General features: G+C 37.6%; 1 protein-coding gene across 1 annotated transcript in view; it reads right to left on the bottom strand.

Moving 5' to 3' along the window:
- The window catches only part of tacr3a (tachykinin receptor 3a), a 39,412-nt gene extending 15,619 nt beyond the window's left edge, over positions 1 to 23,793 (bottom strand). The window contains exons 1-3 of the mRNA XM_084402237.1: positions 23,121 to 23,793; positions 13,768 to 13,956; positions 12,736 to 12,886 (exon numbers count right to left, since the gene is read on the bottom strand). Coding sequence (XP_084258363.1) covers positions 12,736 to 12,886; positions 13,768 to 13,956; positions 23,121 to 23,488 — 708 coding nt within the window. The 5' untranslated portion in view covers positions 23,489 to 23,793. The remainder of the gene's footprint in view (positions 1 to 12,735; positions 12,887 to 13,767; positions 13,957 to 23,120) is intronic.
- Between the last annotated feature and the right edge of the window lie 376 nt (positions 23,794 to 24,169).

Raw genomic sequence — 24,169 nt, 5'->3', positions numbered from 1 at the left:
TATTTTTTACAGTGTAGCTTTTACCAAGCATCACATAAGCAGCTCCATTTGTATGGCTTTTCTGATGTTTTAAAATTTCTCGGTAACAATACAATACATACCATTTAAGTAGTGTATAAAAACACCAATAAGAATCAAAGGGTCAAGTTAACCCAAAACCAGAATATTTAATACAGGATTGGGGGTAAAGTCGATTAGCGGCAGCTGTTAATTGACCCACCAGCTAACTGAGTTTGAAAATACACGTAGTCCTTCTAGAGTTATATATGAATTATTGAAAAACCTTTGTGGGGTGGCACAATCTGGAGAGACAGATCTGGATCAGCGTATCGTGATGGATGAGCAACCGAGGTTTTTGCTCTCTGTCAGCATGAGGAAGTAGAAATGCAAATTACTAGACAAGACTTTGTTTAGAAGGTCAAACCGATGCAATGCCACAGGGTTACCGCCTCTTTCTGTCCTTAACCATATTATTTTAAAATATCTTTCACTGCATTTTGCTTAGTTATTTCATGATTTTGTTCAAATAAAAATATCAAATTATTCTTAAATAATAATCATTTCATTCATTTATTAACCATTTCAGTCATATACGTCTCTTGGTAATTATGTGGGCTTGCTATACACGAGAGACTGATCATAACAATTTTTGGCAATGATTTTTCTGGGGTGGGTTGCCAGGTCTTTCCCCAACCCTCCCCATGGGTCAGGACTCACACACATGCATTTAGCCTCTCCAATTCACCTATACTGCATGTTTTTGCAATCCGGAGCTCCTGGAGGAAACTCACGCAGACACAGAGAGAACATGCAAACTCCACACAGAAAGGCCTCATCCTGGCTAAGCCAGGGCTCGAACCGAGACCACCTTGCTGTGAGGATAAAGTGGTGCCTGCTGAATCACTGTGCTGCCCTAAATAATAATAATTAGTTACAATTAATTATAAATTATGATAATTCTGTAAATATTCTCTTAAAACAAACCTTAATATCATACACAATTTTTAGGTGACTTAATCTGGTTTTAGGGATTGTTAAATATCTAGTTCAGTCATGAAACTCTATATGGCGCAGGCTGATAGGTGCTTTACATGCAATCAGCAAGCTAGTCCTGATCCTCTGCAACCCTCCACCTCCCCCAGCTCCACCTGCCTAGATCTACTACAGGATTTAAGCATGTCTATTCATGCAGCAGCAGCAACATATCTTATGTGCTCACAGCAGTGTGTCTGTGTATCTGTTGGCAGTAGCATTTCTTCACTTGCGCTATAACAGAAGTATGCATAGCGGATCTATAGGGCCAGATTTACTAACAAAAAAAAAAAAAAAAAAATACTGTCAGGATTTACTAAAGACATGCAGTGGAAAAAAAAAGCGCTGAAAATGCATGGACAGTCTTTTTTTTTTTTGCTTACCTTATTGCATATGCATTTGTAGAAGTTTCCCTTTCAGACCGTAACACTTTAGTTTGGGATCCAATTCTCCCTATTAACTAGTTGCTTAGTAGCATGCATATTACTTGGATATTGACTGTTTATTAGTACTTATAAAACATATATTAATGTCTTATTCTGCAGGACCATATTCTACATTGCTAATCCTACCCAATTCCTCAACGTAACAGCTTCCTTACTAACAATTAACAAATTTGGCCGTGTTGGTAATTTACTAAGGTTTGCGGTAGTCAATTTACTGGTATTTGCGCCATTATTCAACACCCAAAAAAGCATGTCTTTACCCATTTTGGCCTGTGTTGTTAATAGATCACCTGCACCTGATGATCAGCGGCTTTGACTGTTTGTGACCCTGCGCTAATTTGCATTGCTCTTGGTCGATTGCGTTGGTCATTATGGAAATGATCCATCTACGACTGTGTTCTTTAATTTGCGCATCAACAGTAGATCACGCACAGAACTTTCACAGTTCCATTTGCGCTTTTATGGAATGCACTCTCACGCTAATTTGCCCTGTTTAGTAAATCTGGCTCTTAGTCTGCCAAGACCAATAACATGTTAAAACTATACTGATAGTTTTCATGATTTAAATATTTTTAATAAATACGAACGAGTAAGCCACACACTATATTCCACATCAGTGGTCAACATGAAAATTAAAACCAATAATAATCATCATTACTTGCTGAGTAACTGAGCTGACAAATTTGACAAGAGTTTATTTACCTCACACTGTCAGTAAGGCAAAACTCACTCTTCAGCAGACACACTCACTCTCATCCTAATCAATATTGATTCAGCAAACAGTTGCTTGACAGAGGAAACGTGGTGTTTTCTAATAGAACCATGTGAACTGAAACCACGTCACCATTTACAATGTCATTAACATCACTTCTTCCAATATATAGAATCAGGGTTTAAAAAGAGATATATCCATTATGTATTGATCAAATTTAAATCACTGCTGTCAAAATATATCAATGCCCACGACATCAAGATATGTGTCAAAAAATTAGATAAACAAATCTATCTCAGACAAAGTGCATTATAAACAACTGATTTAACTTCATAAATTAGCGTGTTGCTCTGCAACTTTTATTTAAAGGAATAATTAAGCCAACAATAAAAATAGTCATCATTTAATCACACTTCTGTCCTTCCAACCTTGCATTGACTGAGTGGACTTTTGTTTTGCGTACAAGGAATTTACATTGCCATTGCGACATTGATTTACATTGCCATGCTCCAAAAGGACAAATATGGTGCATTTCAGTCCTTTTTGGAGCTTGACACCATCTTATCACCAGCAGTTCAAATACTCTGCCCAACGTTTGGCTTTGTTGGCTTACTGTTCGATTGGAGTATACAAACTAAATCCAGTCAAAATAAAATAAATACTAGCTGCAACCTAAAAGCATCTAGGTGGAGTCGCATATCCAGAAACAAGAAAAAAAGAACACAAACCACTTTCAGTACCTTCAAACATAGACTTGCTTAACAGATTAATGAGATGACAGATGACAGAAAGGCTGTGACACTGGCCATAATGGTGCATTGATATATTCATTCCAGCAAACAGAGCTGGAGTCATTTTGAATACTTATTTAGAGAAAATGAAGCCTTCCTGAAAACAGCTCCTGCGGAGAAAATGGAGCACAGACTGTCAGGGGCTGATTGTACAGAATACAGAATACATCGTGCATCTGGCTTGACTGTCTCACTTTGCACTATTTGCCAGAGATGAGCTGTTTGCTGCAACCGGCCTGGACTGTGAAATATCTCATATTTTAATTAATGTAACAACAGTGATGAACCGTTATTTTAATCAATTTAGTTACTAATGTGTATATCTCTGACGTAAAAAAAATAATTAAAAAAAATCCATGTGTGATAGCCCAGTTGAGTTTTATTGACAGCAACAGCATAAAGGCTTAGCAAATTGACTAATCAGATTGGATTTTCAAATGGTTCAACGTCAAATTAAATTCAATAAGTAGTTTCCGGAAAAAGGCTGAAAGGATTTACCTCCCCATATATAAATAACCAGGTATTATTAAAGGTAACCTTTCCAACCAATTATTCTTCAGTATCAGGTGAAGAAAGAAAGAAAGAAAGAAAGAAAGAAAGAAAGAAAGAAAGAAAGAAAGAAAGAAAGAAAGAAAGAAAGAAAGAAAGAAAGAAAGAAAGAAAGAAAGAGAATAAAAACGTTTTAAATGTTTAAATTTAAGTATTTCATTAATCAAATTTCAATTTTAATTACTGAGTTATCTTAGATGTGCTAGGTCTCTTTATGTGCAAATGGTAAAAATGGCTTTGGTACTTGCCGATATCCAGTGAAAGAGCCACAAAGCAAATATGGAAGAAAATGGATTGTGATAGTACTGTGGCTCAGGCACGTGGCTCTCTGCTTTGGATGAGATAAGCAAAACTTCACAAGTGTGGTTTGGTGATTGCAGTTAACACACTACGGCAGCAGTCATTGTCTTCCAGCAGAGCAGATTGATGCTTTGCGCTCAAAAATTTTGATTATAATTATCCGCAGCATGCTCAAGAAATGTTAAATAGGTTTTCAAATGAATGCTTTCACATGCACTTTTACAAATTCACTTGATTCACAGTGTCAGATGATAAACAAAAATGAGCACAAATAAATATAGTACGTTACACTTGCTCTCTCTTGAAATGTTTTTCCATGTCCAATTTCCTACACAGCTTATAAGAAAATGTACTCTATGTAGATACATTTTCTCTTACACCTTCCTGTGCATGCCAATTAACTATATATATATATATATATATGTTATATTGTTTATATATATATATATATATATATATATATATATATATATATATATATATATATATATTTGTGTATTTAGCCTGTAATGTTATAATATGCATGGACCTGTATGTCTTTAAGCTGAAATGTGGGGCTAAAAAATGTAAACCTCCATGACTATGGAAGTAAAATAATGCCAAATGTTTTTGAAACAAAAAAGCCTGTTGAATTGCACTACTTGAAAAAAAAAATAGGCATTGCATTAACCATGCTTGCATTTTAATGCATTGTATTTTTAGGGCTTGCATTTTTATGGGCTGAAATTCAACATGGTTGAATATTTAAACTGAATATTTCAATTAAAAACATTTCAAACACATTTTCATTATAAAAAAAATCAATAATCCATATTCACCTTTCATATTTCACTTCCAAAATATTAAAACTGTTTAAAAATACAACCTATAATATTCAACAGCCATTTTTCGGTCCATTTTATTTCACTGTGCAAATTCGCTTCCACAAATTCAGTGGTTCAAATTCGACAGAAAATACTACGTTGACATCCAGGAACTGCAGGAAAAGCAGTAGATTGCCGAGCATACTCTCCATCTGCTGTTAGTCAACCTCACCAGCAGGTGGTGCAAAAGCGCGTGTTGTTGACGAAGACCAGCAACAGTTAGAACAAGCCATTCATTCATAAAATGAAAATGATTATCTGTGTCAGTATGCGGAAAAGATGATAAAGACACAAAAGCTGTGTTTATGTTTCATTCAATAACTTCATTGTTACTTTCCCTGTGTAGCCTACATGTCATCAGCTTTCTCTACCATGAACAGGATTATAATCGGTTTCCCTCAATACCTCATACTCAAGGATTCCCCTTCTGTCGGGACAAAACGCTTAATGTAGCTTAATGGACTAATACAGTGATATAAAAGACCAAACTCGCACCTTATTGGGGATGTAGGCTGTAGGCTACTATATAGGCTACAGGCAAGCAGATGGACAAAAAATATGAACTTAACGCGCAAGTTTCAACAACGTAAATCAACACTTGATCAATTAATACTAACACTTTCTTTTCTCTTCTATTCTCTCTCTCTCTCTCTCTCTTTCTTTATATATATATATATATATAGTATAGTAGGCTATGCCTACGTGTATTGCATTAGCTTAAACTGGGAAGAGTCATAGCACTTGCATATTGTTGTCCACCTATTGTTAGTTTAACTGTAAATCGCTTTGGATAAAAGCGTCTACTAAATGACTAAATGTAGCCTAATAAATGTAAAATTGGCTTGACATTGGACATTCGCACATTTAGGGACCGTCTCCAAAGTTGCATACAACATTGGCATACACGTTTCTAACTTCAATACCAGTATGCCTGACACTAAATGTAACACTTTACAGTTGGTTTTATGACTGTAAGTCGTTCTATTCAAATGCAATTGAAGTTAGAAACGTGTATACCAATGTCGTATACACTTTAGAGACGGTCCCTAAATGTGCGAATGTCCAACATCAAGCCAACTTTATGCCAGTCTATCACTGGGAAACGCTCAGCATTATGCGAGTTTGATCTTTTATATCACTGTAATTAGTCCATTAAGCTACGTTAAGCGTTTTATATGTCCAGAAGGGGAATCCTTGCTTAAGTATTGAGGGAAACCCTAATAGCCTGTATGCAGCACATTGCCACAATATAAAGTTAAGGCAACTAAACAACCAAGAGAAATATATGTCAACCTCAAAAATGTAACATTGGATCTGTACAGCCGCATCGGGGAATAACATTATAATCTCGTTCACGGTAGAGAAAGATGCATGTAGGCTACACAGGAAAAGTAACCGTGAAGACACTGCATTTAACATAAAACCGCCGTCATAATAATCAGAAATACACTTACATTGCTGTAAATGAGTTTTATGAATGAATGGCTTGCTCTAACTGTTGCTGGTCTTCGTCAACAACACGCACTTTTGCACCACCTGCTGGTGAGGCCGACTAACAGCAGATGGAGAGTATGCTCGGCAATCTACTGCTTTTCCTGCAGTTCCTGGATGTCAACGTAGTATTTTCTGTCGAATTTGAACCACTGAATTTGTGGAAGCGAATTTGCAAAGCGAAATAAAATGGACCGAAAAATGCCTGTTGAATATTATAGGTTGTATTTTAAATTATTTTAGTTTTAATTAGTTTTAATATTTTGGAAGTGAAATATGAAAGGTGAATATGGATTATTGAATTTTTAATAACGAAAATGTGTTTGAAATGTTTTTAATTGAAATATTCAGTTTAAATATTCAACCATGTTGAATTTCAGCCCATAAAAATACAATGCATTAAAATGCAAGCATGGTTAATGCAATGCCTATTTTTTTTTTTTCAAGTAGTGCAATTCAACAGGCTTTTTTGTTTCAAAAACATTTGGCATTATTTTACTTCCATACATGACTTTGTTTCAAAACACACATTACTGTTGTCGCAGGGCTGTGTAGTTCAGATCCGAAGAATGATGCATGATGCAGAATAAATTATGGAATCTTTTTAATAAACACCAAGAATTACCAAAACACACTACACATAAACATAGATGACACCAAACAATAAACTGAGGGAACTAAGAGATAAACACACAGAGGATGGTAATCAACAGAACAGGGAGCAGGTACAAACAATGGTATGACAACAAATGAGAACCCAGGCAAAGACAGAGACAATGAAACTAAACAGAACAAGATAATGAAACTAAACAAGACATGATCATGAAAGATATCTGGTCATTTGTTTTTTAGACAAGTACCCTTTCCAACCCAGACATTGTTGAAAACATTTGCTGGTTTTGTACAACTAAAACCTGCCAGGTTGAAGTTTATTTTTATTTTTTTAAATGCTCTAATATTATTAAAATACATTTCTGATGGTACCACATCAATAGCTAAATGTTTCATTCTATTTTTTTTCCCAAGGATCAGGGATTTTTTTTTTTACAACTACATGCATTAACTTTCAGATCATAACCCATCCCTGAAACACACAAACACACACACACACATCTTCCAAAGAAAAGCGTGCCTTGAGAACAGAGTGAGGGAAGCTATTGTGACATGATCAGAGTCTGGAGGTAAACTAATCAACCGAGGCTTCTAATCCATAATCATCAGAGCATAACTCACAGGATCACTTTCCTCAGGCTTAGATTAGTGTTATTAGCAGATTCTTCAAATCCAAAGTAGGCACTGCCTGCGTAATCCTGAAGGCAGACATACTGCTTCAGTGAGGCATTCAAACCATGAAGCCTAAATCCTACATGCGAAGTCAAGTGCAGCTGCCTAAAGCTTTCAGCTAATATGACAATTTTTGAAGTGGTAATGACAAAGTTTCGTAACAATGAGTCCTGCTCTGGATTAAGAAAGGTGATGCAGGGTAAGGAATATTGGAATTCATTTTACATTTCATGACATAAAATAAAAATACTCTGCATTATGCATAAGCACTAAATGTGCATGACAGATAAAGTACTGTTTAAGTCCAACTTTGCAGCTAAGCCAACATATAATATATTCCCAGTAATGCAATTATTTTTGAGCTACTGTTCTAATTGAAATCGTATTCTGAATGCGTCTGTTAAATTTCAATCAATCAAGCAACTTCCACTTTTATTAGATTCTGTAGTTCTTGATTCTGGCGGAGCCAGAGTGCCCGAGAACTGAGGCGGAGCCGGTGTGACAGAGGAGGATCCGAAGCGAAGGAGGAAACCTGACCAAGACTGACCAAGTGACCAAGTGACTGACCAAGACTGGCCAGTGGGACGAGGGAACCCGGTGCAGCCGCAAGGTCGAGGGTCTCTGGTGGAGCCGAAGGTGAGGGGGCCAAGGCGGAGCCGACAGGTCGACGGGCTGAGGTGGAGGGAAAGGATCAGAGGCCGGAGGCGGAGCTATACGATCCTCTTGCTCAGGCGAGGCTGGTGGTTGCACGACCTGTGGCTTCGCGTCACAGCAAGGCGTTCCCGGGATAGACGAAGGGCTGACCAGCATCCAGCAGAGACAGGGCTGGAGGACTGACTGAGCTGTGCGGTGAAGGTGACAGAGATAAGCTTTACGAGATCAATGACGGTAATTCCAATTCCCAACAGGTCAACGAAACAGTCTCAGTGCTGTCTTGAAACCGTGATGATTCAGAACAGACAGATAATTCACAGTCTATACAGGTTTCAGTGCTGTCTTGAAACAACAATGATGAAGGAAGTACCGGGTGGGATCGGGTGGGAGGCAGTACCTCAATGTCCAAATCTATTAGCCAGTCCTCTGTGTCCAAATCCACCAGTATTCCCTCAGTTGCGCGGCTCACACTCCTGGTCAGACATGCTCTGGAGCACCGGCTCCAGGGCGATGGCCGGCACTGTCCCTTCCTTTTCGGGTTCTGGCTCACGCATCGTGGTCGTGGTGGCTACTTGACAATTCATAATTTATGATGTCAGACCCAGCAACCCCACCAATTAAATATATTCATATTATGTAATTATTAAATATTGGTCAGTACTTTTTACAGTAACACTTTATTTTTCAGTGCCCTTGTTACACGACACATGTAGTTACTAAAGTAACAGCTATACATTATACATAACTACATGCAACTAACCCTAAACCGGACCTAACCCTAACCCAACAGTATGTACATGTAATTAATTAATATTACTCAGTACTTAAATGTATAGTTACACTGTAACAAGGACACCTAATAAAGTGTAACCCTTTTTACTTTTAATACTTAAGCACATTTACTTTTGTACTTTTACTCGAGTAAAATTGAAAAGGAGTATCTAATAGTTTTACTGGAGTAATATTTTATAAGGGTATCTGTTATTTTACTCAAGCCCTTAAAGGGATACTCCACTTTTTTTGGAAATAGGCTCATTTTACAACTCCCCCAGAGTTAAACAGTTGAGTTTTACCGTTTTCGAATCCATTCAGCCGATCTCCGGGTCTGGCGGTACCACTTTTAGCATAGCTTAGCATAGATCATTGAATCGGTCAGGACCATTAGCATCTATCTAAAAAAAATTACCAAAGAGTTTCGATATTTTTCCTATTTAAAACTTGACTCTTCTGTAGTTACATCGTGTACTAAGACTGACGGAAAATGTAAAGTTGCGATTTTCTAGGCTGATATGGCTAGGAACTATACTCTCATTCCTGCGTAATAATCAAGAAACTTTGCTGCCGTACCATGAGTCCAGCAGGCATAATGATATGACGCAGCGCCTGAAAATAGTCCCCAGCTCTGTAACTTCCAACGTGACCGGGACTAAGTTTTTCTAACCTATTAGACCTATTTTCTATTTTCAAAAAAAGTGGAGTACCCCTTTAATTTGTGTACTTCGTCCACCTCTGTGTGTGTGCTATACACATCAATTCTACTTAATTGTGAGCAATATGAGATATATTATCTTAAGTGCATGATTGGAAACATTACCGGGAAGGCTTGCCACAATTAGATTTCAAAGAACGGGTCACAATACTTCAAACTGAAAATATACCACATAAAGCAGATGTTCTTTTAATATCTTCAGTCCATTTTGAGCATCATTCATTCATGTTTACAAATATAAAGTCTCTATAGGGTTGCTTTTTTCTGGTTTGTCAATGGCTACACAAAGACCGCGAATAGATAAGTGTTTGTCACCGACCAGCTTCTCCAAGAGTTTCATCTGAACTGACAATGAAAATAAAAATGTCCCTAGGCTTAATTGAGGGTCTTCTAAAGGCTGAAAAAGATGTACATGCTTCTGGGTTCCCATAATCACCAATACGCATCATATAAATTGGGGGCATATGGAACCCGCAAGACCTAACTGGCTCCAAATACACATATTCAGGACGCCAGCCACTAATGGAGAGAAGAGACATGATGAGGGGGCAGCCGTAGGGAGCGAGCAAGATGCAGCGTTGATTGAAAAAAAAAAGCCAGCACAATCCCAGCAGCCATTAATGAAACGTATAACAGGCAGACTGAGCTCTGAATGCTATTGATTGCAATGTAGAATATATATAATGCCTATTGAACCAGCGAACGACTGTATTCCAAAGACTGAATGATCCTCGTCAAAGACCTTACAGTGGGTTGCAAGGCCAGATTCTGCCCAAATGCTTGTTCAATGTTGAGCTGCAATATTTTGCACACTTTCATTTAATTTGAATGCATCTTAAATAGCTTATCAATTGGGTAAGTCACAACATTCTCACTTAATGGACCATATTGCTTTAATGAACTGAGTTTTTTTTTTACTGTCTACACTTAGTGGTGCCCACAGGATTCTAGTTCATGGTACATAGAAGAGCACATCGAAATATATTTACACAAGAATCACAACCCCGAGACACGATGGATCACACACTCTAAGGGTGCTTTCACACTAGCACTTTTGGTGCGCACCCGGGTTCGAATGACGTCATAGTTCGGTTCGTTTGGATGATGTGAACGCTGTTTTCCGAACTCGGGTGCGCACCCGCGAACCGTACTCGAGTCCGCTTAAAAAGGTGGTCTGGGGTACGGTTCATGTGAACTCGGGTACGATTCGCTGCTGATATGAACGCAATCGTACCAAATCGCGGAAGTGAACCGCTATTGATGACGTATAATGTGGTGCGTGCCTGCGTGCGTGTGTGTTTAACAACTGTAAAAGGGTCTATACGCTTACCTTGACGAAAACAGGGATTGACGCATGCAAGCAGAGAGATGATTTCTGCTTGCCTCCACAAAAATTGTCTTCGGCGGACATCCCGCTGTCTTTGGAACGGTTTTAATACTTTTGCGGCAGACAGACGCAAGTGTGTTTCTGTATATTTTCTTTGAAAACAAAACCAAAGGTTAAAAAAAAGAAAAAGAAATGTGAAGCGAGCAATTCTATCCATTTTGACGCCTTTTCATAGCAGTTACCAAGCAACACGAGTACGCGCCAGCTGCAGCTTAATGATGCAAGCGTACCACGGTTCGGATGCAAATAATATAATGTGAACACAGTCCATCGGGGGCAGGGGGAGGGGGGAGCAATCGAACTCGGGTTCGGAACAGACAATCGAACCAAGTGTGAAAGCACCCTAAAGCTGATTGTTGATTCTCATGCAAATCTCTCTGATTGTCATTACGGCAGCTAAGTTACCAACCGAAGCTGATCAGAGCTGCTTCCCACATCAGTCGACGGGAAGCCTGTAGCCAACTAGAAGTAAAACTTCAGAAACAATATATTTGTTTTTCACTGATTTCAGTTCACACTGTGAAAAAACAGGAAATTGGACACAGAGCTAGGCTTTTGAGTTTAAATATAATATTTTTTCTAGTCCAAAACCATTTTTTTTTCCTAACGAGAAGTTTTTGATTACTTTTTCTTGATCAGTTTAACATTTTCTAAGTCAAAGAGTGCTATAGATCAACCGTGGTAATTTGTTAAGTGCTTTTCTGTGCAAATCCCCCAAGCTTTCATTTGAAGTCTAAAATGTTAACATGATAAACAACTGAATCATTTTACATAAATAGACAAAGGCAAAAGAAAAATATTATTCTCCAGTGAGAAAAATCAAATAAAACCTTTCCTGGTCCTGAAAGTAACTTGGGCTGTACGAACAAATGCAGAATGTGTTCGTTATGTTATCACTTTGATTAATGAGCACCACAGACAAATGAGGCACACTGGCTTAATGTAAAAAAGCATACATATCTGTCCATTGATTCATCTATGAGGCTTCAGTTTTCTTCGTTTTTTTTAAATGTCACTTCTAAGAACACACTGTTATTTCTACCTGTATGACTTTTTCTTCTGAGGAACATAAAAGAAGATATTTCTGAGAAATGATTTCTCTCCATGCAATTTAACTCAATGGTAACCAAAAGGGGTTGGTTACCTACAGTCTTTTTATATATTTTTGCATTCCGCCGAAGAAAGAAATACATACAGTACAGGCCGGATTCACAGGCTAGATTTGTGGGCTGCCAGTTACAACTATAATGTCCATAGCAGAAACAAATGCTGACATTTAATTCACTTGACAGACATGAAGCCAATTTCTTTTACCATGGCCAGCAGTATTTGTGTAAAAAATTATTTAAAAAACTGAATATTGTTTTCTATCCTTCTCTTTCACCGACTACCTCCTACATGTGCTCTAAATGATCTGCTGAACTATCCAACCCTTTCCATTTTCTTTGGAGAACTTCATTCTCTAATATCTTATCGATCCCACATGTAATGACCCATTAAATGTGAGTGTGTTGTGTGTTTACTCTGACGTTTGTGTGTGTTCCAGCCATTCCATCAACCTACATCTAGGAACATGGAGTTAGTATTTGAATTTCACTGCCCAAACTTTGGCGACCACCAGATCTTGCAGGATCGCTCTCTATAACATCTCAGTCTCCATTCTCTTTCACTTTTCTGCATTTGAACTTCTGCTCTAGAATCAAACTGAGTTACCCCCCAAAAACATGAACTGCTTACCTTTCTTTTGGCTCGCAGTTGGCTCTGATAGTTGTCTGATGAAACACCTGGAATCTCTCCTCCCCAAAGTGTCAACCCGACAATAGTGTAGGTAATGCCCATGACCACCAGGGGCAGAACGTACACTAGCATTGCCAAGATGATATGATAGCTGTAATGAGATATATATAGAGAGAGAGAGAGAGAGAGAGAGAGGGGTATGTAAAGCTCATTTCCTTTTCTGTGACAAACAAGGGGCTCACTAAGCAAGCATCACTTACACACTTGTGATACTTTTTGTTTTATGAATGTCGCTTGTCTGACTGTAGGCTAACAGAGGCTAAATATTGGCACAAATCCAACAGTGTAGTTTTGGATTTATATTTTACAATTTCAGTCTTGAATCTAACCTCACAGTTCTGCAATAACTTGAAGAAATAATGCAGTCTCTTCCTCAACTTCCTCATACAGATTCTGGACTGCAATCAAAACACTTGTGAATGTTGAACTTCTGTTGACACTGTTTCCATACACCAGCTATGTACAAACCTAATAGAAAACATGATTTTATAATGATTAGATTTAATATTGTTATTGGTGTTGTTAATAATAACACTACTACTAATCATGTTTTTTTTTATTATTATTGACCACTACGATAACACTTTACAATAAGATTCATATAGTTAACATTAGTTAATGTATTAACTAACATGAACTAACAATAAGCAATACATTTGTTACAGTATTTATTCATCTTTGTTAATGTAAGTTAATAAAAATACAGTTGTTCATTGTTTGTTCATGTTAGTTCACCTACTTTTGATTTAAATAATGTATTAGTAAAATAAATTAACATTAACTAAGATTAATAAATGCTGCAAAAGGATTGTTATTCTTAGTTCATGTTAACTAAAGTAGTTAAATAATGCTAACTAATGAAACTCTTATTGAAAATTGATACCACAACTACTTTATTATTGTTGACAACTACTACTATTACTATTATAAATATATATTTTAAATGTGCATGCATATTTAAATAGCTCTCACGTGAAAGGGTCCCCTGAAAGTCTCGGCCAGGCAATGTAGCAGATGGTCCGTACGCGAAGTTGTTTGATGGTTGAAAAGAAACACACTGGAAAGGCCAAAACCACAGCCAGCAGCCAAATACACACTATGATCACCTTAGTGGCTGTGGCTGAGAGTCGTGGTTTCAGGGGATGGATGATGGCCATGTACCTGTACAACACAAACAGATGACCGATCAGTCTCGTGTCACACATATAGTCTGAATCAGCTTCATTAATAAATAAATTCAACCTGCCAGGTGAATACAACATTCCATAACAAAAAAGTTACAAAATTTGTTTAATTCTCACTCCAAGCCTTCTTTAAATCATTTGGAAACACTGATTAATCACATGCCATTGATTACTTCTGAACTCCATAATGTGGGTCTGAAAGAAGAAAGTCGTATACACCTAGGATGGGTTTAGGCACCTATGTGCTTACCCTAAACCCATCCTAGGTGTATACGACTTTCTTCTTTCAGACGAATATAATCAGAGTTATATATATTAATAAACACCCTGACGATTCCGAGATTTATAATGGCAGTGGATTGCAATCATCAGATTGAAGCTCAAAAAAGTGCATCCATCCATTATATAAGAACTCCACATGGCTCCAGGGGGTTAATAAAGGCCTTTTGAAGCAAAACGATGAGTTTGTGTAAGAAAAATATTCATTTATAAAGTAAAATAACTAGCTTCCAGCCAAACAAGCATACGGATTCGACTTAAGTGTAAAGCGCAACTTATGCGAGTAATGATATTTACACTACGCCTTGACGACGTACTATGCGACTTCCAACTCATCCGGGACAATAACTCGATTCATCGCGATTCGTGGATCGATTCCAGTTTTTTCCGAATGCATCACGATTCTCTCTCGAATCGATTCTGAGCTTGGTTTTCAACAGCAGATGGCGCTCTAGGCTCGTTTTTAACCGCACGCTCAAATGCTCACGCGTTCGGGTGAGTCTGAGAATATGCTTGCACCTCAGAATGCTTTTATGATGTGAGATTAATGTAAACAGCCCACTGCAAACACCCTTGTAATTCGCTTCAACCTTTTTGAACTTTATGGGCCCTATCTTGCACCCAGCGCAATTGACTTTGTACACCGACGCATGTATCATTCCTATTTTGCACCCGCGCACAGCGGACTTTTCCCTCCACAGACGCACGTCGGTAAACTAGGAAATACACTTGCGCTCCCCGGGGCGGTTCAGCGCAAAGAGAAGGCGTGATCCTGCTGGCGCGCGCCTGGCAAATCCGCTGTTATAATAGCAATTAGTGCCTGCTCTTAAAGGGAATGTGAGATGTCGCTCTGATTGGTTTATTTCACGTTACGCCCAAACCACACCTATAAATAATGAAGCTACTTCAGACCAACCCATTTTAGATTTGCGTCGGGCGCAAGAGTCATTTATCCCGCCGGGAAAATAGCAACAGCACCCAAGACCCGCCCACAAAGTTACTGGCGTTTCGCGCTTGATACTTGCGTTTCAGATCGTTAAAATAGGGCCCTATGAATGATTATTTTATAGAAGGTTCAAGTTCTGTGTGTAAGGAACTGGAAGCCAGCAGATTACGGCTGTTTCCAAAGCATCCAGTGCCATCTGCTGTTAAAAAATAAGCTCAGAATCGATTCAAGAGAGAATCGCAATGCATTCGGAAAAAATTGGAATCGATCCAGAATCATTTCTCAATTCACAATGCGTCAATTTATTGTCCCAGCCCTACTTCCGATGTCATTAGTTGCGTAAGTTGCACTTTAGGCGCAAGTAGACTGCATATGGCCGGAAGCTAGAATTTTACTTCGTAACGAGTTAAATATTAATATTTTTCTTGCACGAACGCATCACTTTGCTTCAGAAAGCCTTTATTAACCTCCTGGAGCCGTGTGGAGTTCTTAATGGATGGATGCACTTTTTTGAGCTTCATACTGATGGTTGCAATCCACTGCCATTATAAAGCTCGGAAGCGTCAGGGTGTTTATTAATATAATTCAGATTATATTCATCTGAAAGAAGAGAGTCATATACACCTAGGATGGCTTAAGGGTGAGTAAATCATGGGCTAATTTTAATTTTAAAGTGAACTACTCCTTTAAGAGTGATAATAGGTAATTTACTTTAATGACTCCGTGTGCAGTGCATGACATACATAAGCCGTGAATGGCTTTGTTAGACAGCCAATAACTCTTGGGCAGAGAAGGTTATTTTTGGGATATAGACAGCATCAATGTCAAAGCACTCATGTGGGCATCTTGGATAAACAACAGGGAAGATGACGGGATGGTACGCTGTCTGTGTTTTAGTTATAATAGTAATGAATATTAATACCAGCATGTGTCTAGAAAACATTCACAAATGTAGATTAATTAATATACTACAGTTAAATACAGCTAATTATGTCACGCTGTGATGTGTTAAGCTGCCACAATCATACAAGCTGTTTGCAATTTGACGCTCCATTATTTTTTGAAAAGCATTAAAGGCACATATCCTATTATTTATATATATGTATATATTTATATATACACACACAGAGACACACACACACACAGTTTGGTAGATTACGTTACTGATTGCAAATTACATGACAAATATTGTAGTCAGTAAGGTATTACACACACATTTTAGGTAACAGTCTATAATCTGACTACTTTTCGATTACTTTTGACCTGACTCGTTTATCACATTGTTGCAACGTTGAAAAATGTTGAGAAAAACCTCCTTAAAAGTGAAATGATGTCTGTAAATCCAGTGGTCAAATGCTTTGTGGCCTCTCAATTTTCCATGTAATTATAACCACCTGTTAGCTAGTGGGTGTATGTGAGTGCAATTTCACAAAACTAGAAGACTATATATGAGCTATATATAAGCTGTATACGATTTTTAAACATGAATTAGAAGAATTAGGGAGAATCAATAAATGATGAACAATTTACTGCCATTGTGTGAATATGTAATAAAAAAAAGGTAGTCAAATTACAAGTACTTCATATTTGGAATCTGATTACATAATCCAGATTACATGTAATCAGTTTTACCCAGCACTGCATACACACACACACACACATACATACATACATACATACATACAATTATATACATACACACTAGATCTCATGTTCACAATTTTAGAGTTTTTGTACTCTATTCATGGAAAGCATCGGCTAAATGTAAAATAAGTCAGCTAAATAATATCACATTCAAGTGTAATGTCACTGATGACAAAATGTTTGAACTGAGATTGAACCTAGTGGCCTCCACTATTCGTCAAAAAATGTCACACATAATAGTTTCATTAAAGTTTCATAAACCAACAAATGCACCAGAATGAGGTTTTTTGTCAGCAATGCCATCTCTCTGACAGTAAAATAAAACATTTATGTACTAAAAAATACTGTCTGGGCAAGTGGTGTCAGCACAAATCTCACACTTTCCTCCAAATGCAACTGCAAGCACACTGACCCACTGCAAATTCCTGCAGACGTCACAATTGCTCTTTACATTAGAGTAGTGACTGCCTACCAGCAAAAACAACAGTAACAGCAAATGTGGGTTGTGAAATATGTAGCCTGCAGCCATGAGCACTATGTGACATTTTGAGCACAGGAAATAACTGTGAAGAACACAGTTCTTTTTTTTGTCTAATATAATTCCCTTCTTGCAGTAACTATGTTTTGGTTGCTAAAAATAACAACACCATTTTCCATATAATAAAGGGGTTATTTCACACATTTTGTTGTTGTTGTTTTTCTTGTTCCCAGAGGTTCACTTAATAATATTAGTAAAGGTTTTTGGGTCAAAATCAGTCATTATATAGCTTTTTATGACCATATTCCATTTTTCATCCTTCAGTATCAAATGCCTTTGATAAGGCTGCATTAGATTGTGACAGGATCGGGAAAATAAACCACACTGAAATGTGTAGCACAGACTTATCATACTTACTTGAAATAGGGACCTTGTAAAATAAAGTATGGATCAAGTCGCTTTTGCAGTTTTAGTTTCAATAAAGGGTCTACTGGTTTCATAGTATTTTGGATTTGGATTTTAATTTAGTAATATAATAAAATTCTAATTATTTCTAATATCTAAAAATATCAAACGAAAGATCTATTTGAGGACGACAGAACCATTTTACTTGAATTTACTGTAAAAATTGTTTATAAAAGCCTTGTATATTTTTGCAGATACATCCTCAAAACAAGAATAAATTAGTATGATATCAGAATTGCAATGCAAAATGATTAAGCTCATCAAATGCCACCTCATCTTTTAAGGATATATTAGAACTTATACATACAGAAAACAGTTCTGTATGTTGACTAAATAGTAGCTTGCTATGTTGATTTTAAAGTGGTCTCCATTCATATTAATGAGCATTATATCTGATTACCCTGACATTTAACTAGAAGTCATAGTTGGGGTCAAGTTGAGAGAAGCACAAGCATCAGGCCATGAGCTTCAGGCATCAGTCATAATCAAAAGGTACTGTACACTGCTTCCATTATTTTCACTAGTGCAATGTGACAACTCACTTTCTGACATGAGTTTCACTGAAAGGACATAGAAAAAGTATTGGATAATATTTGGCATTAGAGTGATGTCTGTAAAATATACAGCTCTTGCACTCATTGTACAGCATTGCATAACTCTGACATTTGTCTTTCACTTACTCCAGAATTCATACAGCTGATGATGGCATCAAAAATAATTGACCTAAGTAAGTACCCAAATGCAGTACACTGATATGTGCACACTGTGCTGAACTAATCATCCAAATCTGAAAGGTTACTGATGAAGTTCAAAAGTCCCATTTAATATGCATTATTTTCGCATTATTTAGTTAGTGAGATTTTAGTCTAATCAGAGGAAAAATAAGGAAATATCAGCAGGGTGCTGAGAGGAAAAGAATGATTAGATGGCACAGCATGACGTAAAGGGATGAGAAGGCAGCAGATTATGCATCCTAAAGACCTGGGCGGATTCGGCGGCAAAAAAAAAAAAAAACTTTCAACTTCTTAAAAGTTCCAAAGCATTGCTTGTGGCAAAATGACTCAACTCAGACAGCACTGAGACTCTCTGAAATATTCAGTATTCAGAACCTTGTGGCTTCTAAATTGCAGTTCTCCTATCAGTTGAACTCATTCACATTAGTTTGGATTGTTCTTTTAAAATCTCGATTTCAAATAACTGCATCTGATTAGAGGCAAGGACAGGTCAAGATCAATGAGCGCCATAGAAGCACAATCTCTCTGGTAGTGCTAAATGCAAGCTATTTGTCTCTCTCTCTGTTGATTCTGTTCATGGAGAGAAGAATTAATTTACAGTTGAATTGGTGCACATCCCTTTCACTATCTAATAAGCTTGGGCCAAATGAATTGTATGGAGCACATTAAAATAAAGCCAATGAGGTGACTCACTCCATGTAAAATAAAAGTTTTATTAGGCTACATAATTATTTAATTTTTTTTACATTTAATTTAATTCATTTCTTTAGAAGGCCATTTTAATGATCAAAAAAAGATGCATCTAAGTAAGTAAGGCCATTTTAATGATCAAAAAAATATGCATCCTCATTGTGACAAATTCTTGCCAAACCTTAAATTTTAAAGGGGTCATGAACTTTTGACATGTAAGAGGTTTTACTATTAAAACATCCTGTAAGTTTCAGAACTCAAAACTTCGTTATTAGTCCAAAAACAGATTTTATTGTAACAAAGCTCTGAAAATGATTTGTGTGTAATAGTGTGACAAAAAAAAACACCTCAGCAGAATCAGATCAAATCAAATGACGTCCAACTCCACCTCTCTGGGCGTCTAATGGGGTGTAGGGATAGAGTTGTGGGTAGGGTTAGGGTGTGGTTGTATATTCTAGCTCCACCCATTAAGCCCAAATTACATTCGCACCTCCTCACTGGATGTCTAGCCACCCATTTGCTCAGCAGTGAGCAGCCTCTCTAAAGCCTACTCTACATCATGACATCTTTGGCCCCACCCACTGGCGCATTAGTGAGAGAAGAGAGATGCAGCATCACTGGACTAAAAATAACATTACCTTCCAAAGGATCCTAATGCTAGGAAAGTGGTTATTTATTTTCAAATATATGAATGTCTCAGTAGAGTATTATTTGTTTATTCTGTACATTTCACTGTAGATTCTTTGGTTAATCAGTCGCAATTTCGACACAGGCTTTGCAAACAGACTTTTACTGTAAGATATGTACCTGACACTAATGCCACGACATGTAAGCAACCGTGTTAGTTCTAATGCCTGATCTGTGATCAGTGATTTCTGATATGATTCATTTACAGTCAGATGTTCTATGTCTCAAAATAATTTATTGCTGTTTATGCGTCCGTAAATCAAGCCAGTGACTAAACGGTCAACTTCACATTGTTCTCTTAGTAGCATTAAAATAAGCTATCTAAATTGTAATTGAATTATATACAGAGAGCGATCAAAGAACACTCCCTTTATTTACGCTGAAGCTGTCAATCAAACAGTGCGAGATTATCAGTGACTGAGTTCTGGACTCTCGCAAAAAATCCCATTATAATCCACTGAATCTCTTATTTACATCATGTTTTCATTGTTAGCTATGATGAAAGCATTTGTGAGAAATCGAATGCTTAAATCGAGCTGCAATGATGAGATCACTGCATTCATGCGCTCAACAGACATGTCTGTCATCAGCTACAATGCTCATCGCTGCAACCTTTCATGCGACGGAAGTAGATCTAAATATAATGATATTGTGGCAAGCAGGACTATTGCTAATTGCCGGTGGGGTGTTTGCTAATGAGCACCACCTGCGCCGCCACACTAGTCTTGAGTTTCTCACGGACTACTGCTGCACACACATAAACAAAACAAAATGTTAAGTCCAGGCCTGGTCCTCTCTCACCCTTCACTGTCGTCACTCCTCCTTTAATGCTTCTGAAGCTCCTCCGTGAGAAACTCGAGACCGGTGTGGCACGCAGGTGACGCTCATTAGCAATCACGCCAACCTGCTTGCCACAGCTGTAATCAACACTTTTCACGATTAGTTAAAAAGCTCTAATAGTAAAATCATAGTAAAAGATTTTGAGAGTTTCATGTGGAACACTATGCAAAGATGTTAGCCAATCAAAGCAGTGGGCGTTTACACTGAAGTCTCAAAGCAGACACACCCTTCAAACAGAGCATTCAAATCAGAGGGCTACAATCAGGATAGAAAATAGCCTTTTATTTCTAAATTATGACCATTTTTGATGTAAAAATCATACTAACATTAAAAGTGCACCTCAGGAAACATTCTAAAATAATAAGAAAAATGCCGCTCATGACTCCTTTAAAGGACAAGTTCGGTATTTTACACTTAAAGCCCTGTTTTCAGATCGTTTCTGATGAAATAGAATGGTTAAGATTGAAATTTGGACACTTTTTTTGGTTTCTGTGGTAGCACCCCCCCCCACCTCCACAATGGCTGCATAGGTGCACTGGAACAATCCTTCCTAAAATGCATTAAACTTTCGTTTACGAAGACGTGAAACTCACAGAGTGGTCAGGGGTGTTCACTGATATGCTCACACAAAAATCGCTGCAAAAGATGCTTTCCAACAGGTGTTTTACCATTCGTTGTAAAACTGTGGACCTATTTTTCCAAACGCCTCACACCCGTACATTCTTCCGTTGAGAGCTTGAATAATAGACACTCCAGCCCAGTTGGTGGCGATAATGCACCTTTGCCAATTTCAAGCAAACCACTGGCATTTCATTGAATACACAGAAGAAGCAGAAGATCGCTGTCTTAAAAATGTTTGGATAGCGTAGCCTACGATTCCGCGACTGCATAAGACTACAGAAAGAATACAAACAACCCCATTTCCGTTTCCGGCGGCGGAGTAATACCGTACCTCACAGCACATCCAATACAAGTCAATGGAGTTGGACAAAAACTACGATAAAACCTGTTGGAAAGCATCTTTTGCAGCGATTTTTGTGTGAGCATATCAGTGAACACCCCTGACCACTCGGTGAGTTTCACGTCTTTGTAAACGAAAGTTTAATGCGTTTTAGGAAGGATTGTTCCAGTGCACCTATGCAGCCATTGTGGAGGTGGGGAGGTGCTACCACAGAAACCAAAAATTCTCGGGCCAGCAGCATGTGTCCAAATTTCAATCTTAACCGTTCTATTTCATCAGAAACGATCTGAAAACAGGGCTTTAAGTGTAAAATACCGAACTTGTCCTTTAAAGAATATCACTGATTTATCATCAAAACTGAATCAGTTCAATTTTGAGCTTTTCAACTCAGGCTAAGAATTTTGCCATAAAATATTGCTTATGAATGTGGTTTCAATTGCACTGTGTGATTTGATTTCCAAGAACATAATGAATGTGCATCTGCACCTGCAAAGACACCCCCTGAAGGTGCTGTTAGAAGAGCTCAGCGATCCACAATCATTGTGCAGCCATTTACTTCAAGTCAACCATTCTGTGTAAGAAGGGCTGCCTGAGGCACTTTTCCCAGTCAAGAGAATTAACACATAAATAACTGTTTAAACCAATCTAAACTGAATCTGTCAAGTCTATATAAATACATACAGTATCAAAGGACAGTTTTAAAGTGCATATAATTCTTCCAGAGACTGTAAAAAAAAAAAAAAAAAAAAAAAAGTGTCATTAAAAGGCTAAAATACTTGAAAAAAAAATGTTTGGTTTTAGTTTTTAGTTTAGTTTTATTATGGAAAAAGTGTTGTCAGTGTGACAAAGTCACCATGAAATAAAAAAAAAAATCTTATTTTTGTAATATTGCAGTTTTTTTTTTTTTTTTATAAATAATTTTTCTGTATACACATAAATTTTTTTTTTACAATTCATGTGCCCTCCCAATCTTTAATCAAAATAGCTTCCCCTCTATCTTGCAGCAACATCACTTCTCTGATGACGTGATTACTGGCGTGAGGGCAGGACAACCTGTCACTCACGACTTCAGTAACAGCAATAGCAAACAACTGCAATGATCCAACAATCCAATCATTTCCTGATTGACATTTTTGATGTGGCAAAAACAAAATACATTATATTTGCAAAAATTAAATAAAATGTTTGAATTTTTTATATTTTATATATTTTGCTAGATAGTTAAACTACATTTTAGAGTCATTAAATCTTTTTTTTTTTTTTTTTTTGTAGAAAAAAAAAACATGAAACATGAAACCATTATAAGAAATGTTGCATAAAAAAAAGGTTAGACCTATTGCGATGTATTAATGACGCATTAAAACAGCATTTATTGAGTTCTCACAGTGATTCAATGTTAACTTTGCATGTACTCTACCTGTCGACTGCTATTGCGCTCATGGAGTAAATGCTTGCAAACACGGAGGTGACGGGGAAAAAGTTGTGAAATTTGCAGTAGGCTTCTCCAAAATACCAATCATTGTGCGCGGCATAAACAAAATTAATCAGAGTGTTGAAGGCGGCCATCGATGCGTCTGAAAACGCCAGGTTGAGCAGAAAGTAATTGGTTACGGTTCGCATCCGCTTGTGAGCCAGAATGATCCACATGACGATCAGATTCCCGAACACCGCGATCGCTAGGATGGAGCTGTACGCCACAGACCAGAGCGCGATGCGCCACGGCGGCTGCACGAACTGGTTTGTAAAGTTCCCCGTTAGGTTAGATCCGTTTTGTGGAGGTTCCATGGCGAGAATGTGCAGAAATCTTCTGATATACAATACCTGAAGTGGACTGGAGACCGCGCGCGATGCACACTGTTCCAAATGCGCGCGAGAGAGTCCTTTGCTCAAACGGAAAACGGCAACATGTCACTTAGAAATGGTCGATTTGGTGGGAATCGATGCCAAATGGACCGACTGACAAATTCTCTAGTCTTTTCTATCGATACGTAAATCGCTTATAAGTTCTTAAAGGCGCGTGGTTGTCTCCTGACTCCTGTTGAACGCAGCCACGAGCGCAACACACTCTGTAGTCAGATGCAGCGCCATGCACAATGTGACAAGTGGACTAAGTAGTGCTACTGGGAGAGAGAGTGATCGATTGATTCACGGCGTAGAGTTAAAGTACAGACAAGGACAAATTGGACTGAATACTGGATTGAATCAATAAGTAAAACACATTTGCGAAACAGCTAGGTCAATGCCCAGTAGTTTAGAAAAAAAAAGAAAAACACCAGCATCTATATGCAGAGGCTGTTGTGCCAAAAAAAAAAAAACCCTGCTGTTATAGTATTATATATAGTTACATATACTTTAGCATACATGTCCTTATTTTGTGTGCATTATTAAGCCATTATTTAAAAACAAATCTCAACATGTGGTTACTCAACAAAAATATAGACTGTGATTTTACTTTGGTTTTGGTGC

Source organism: Rutilus rutilus (genome assembly GCF_951802725.1).
Source record: "Rutilus rutilus genome assembly, chromosome: 2".
In the NCBI taxonomy this organism is placed as follows: Eukaryota; Metazoa; Chordata; class Actinopteri; order Cypriniformes; family Leuciscidae; genus Rutilus; species Rutilus rutilus.
Note: the sequence above shows the minus strand (reverse complement) of the source record. Positions and strands in the feature narration are given on the sequence as shown.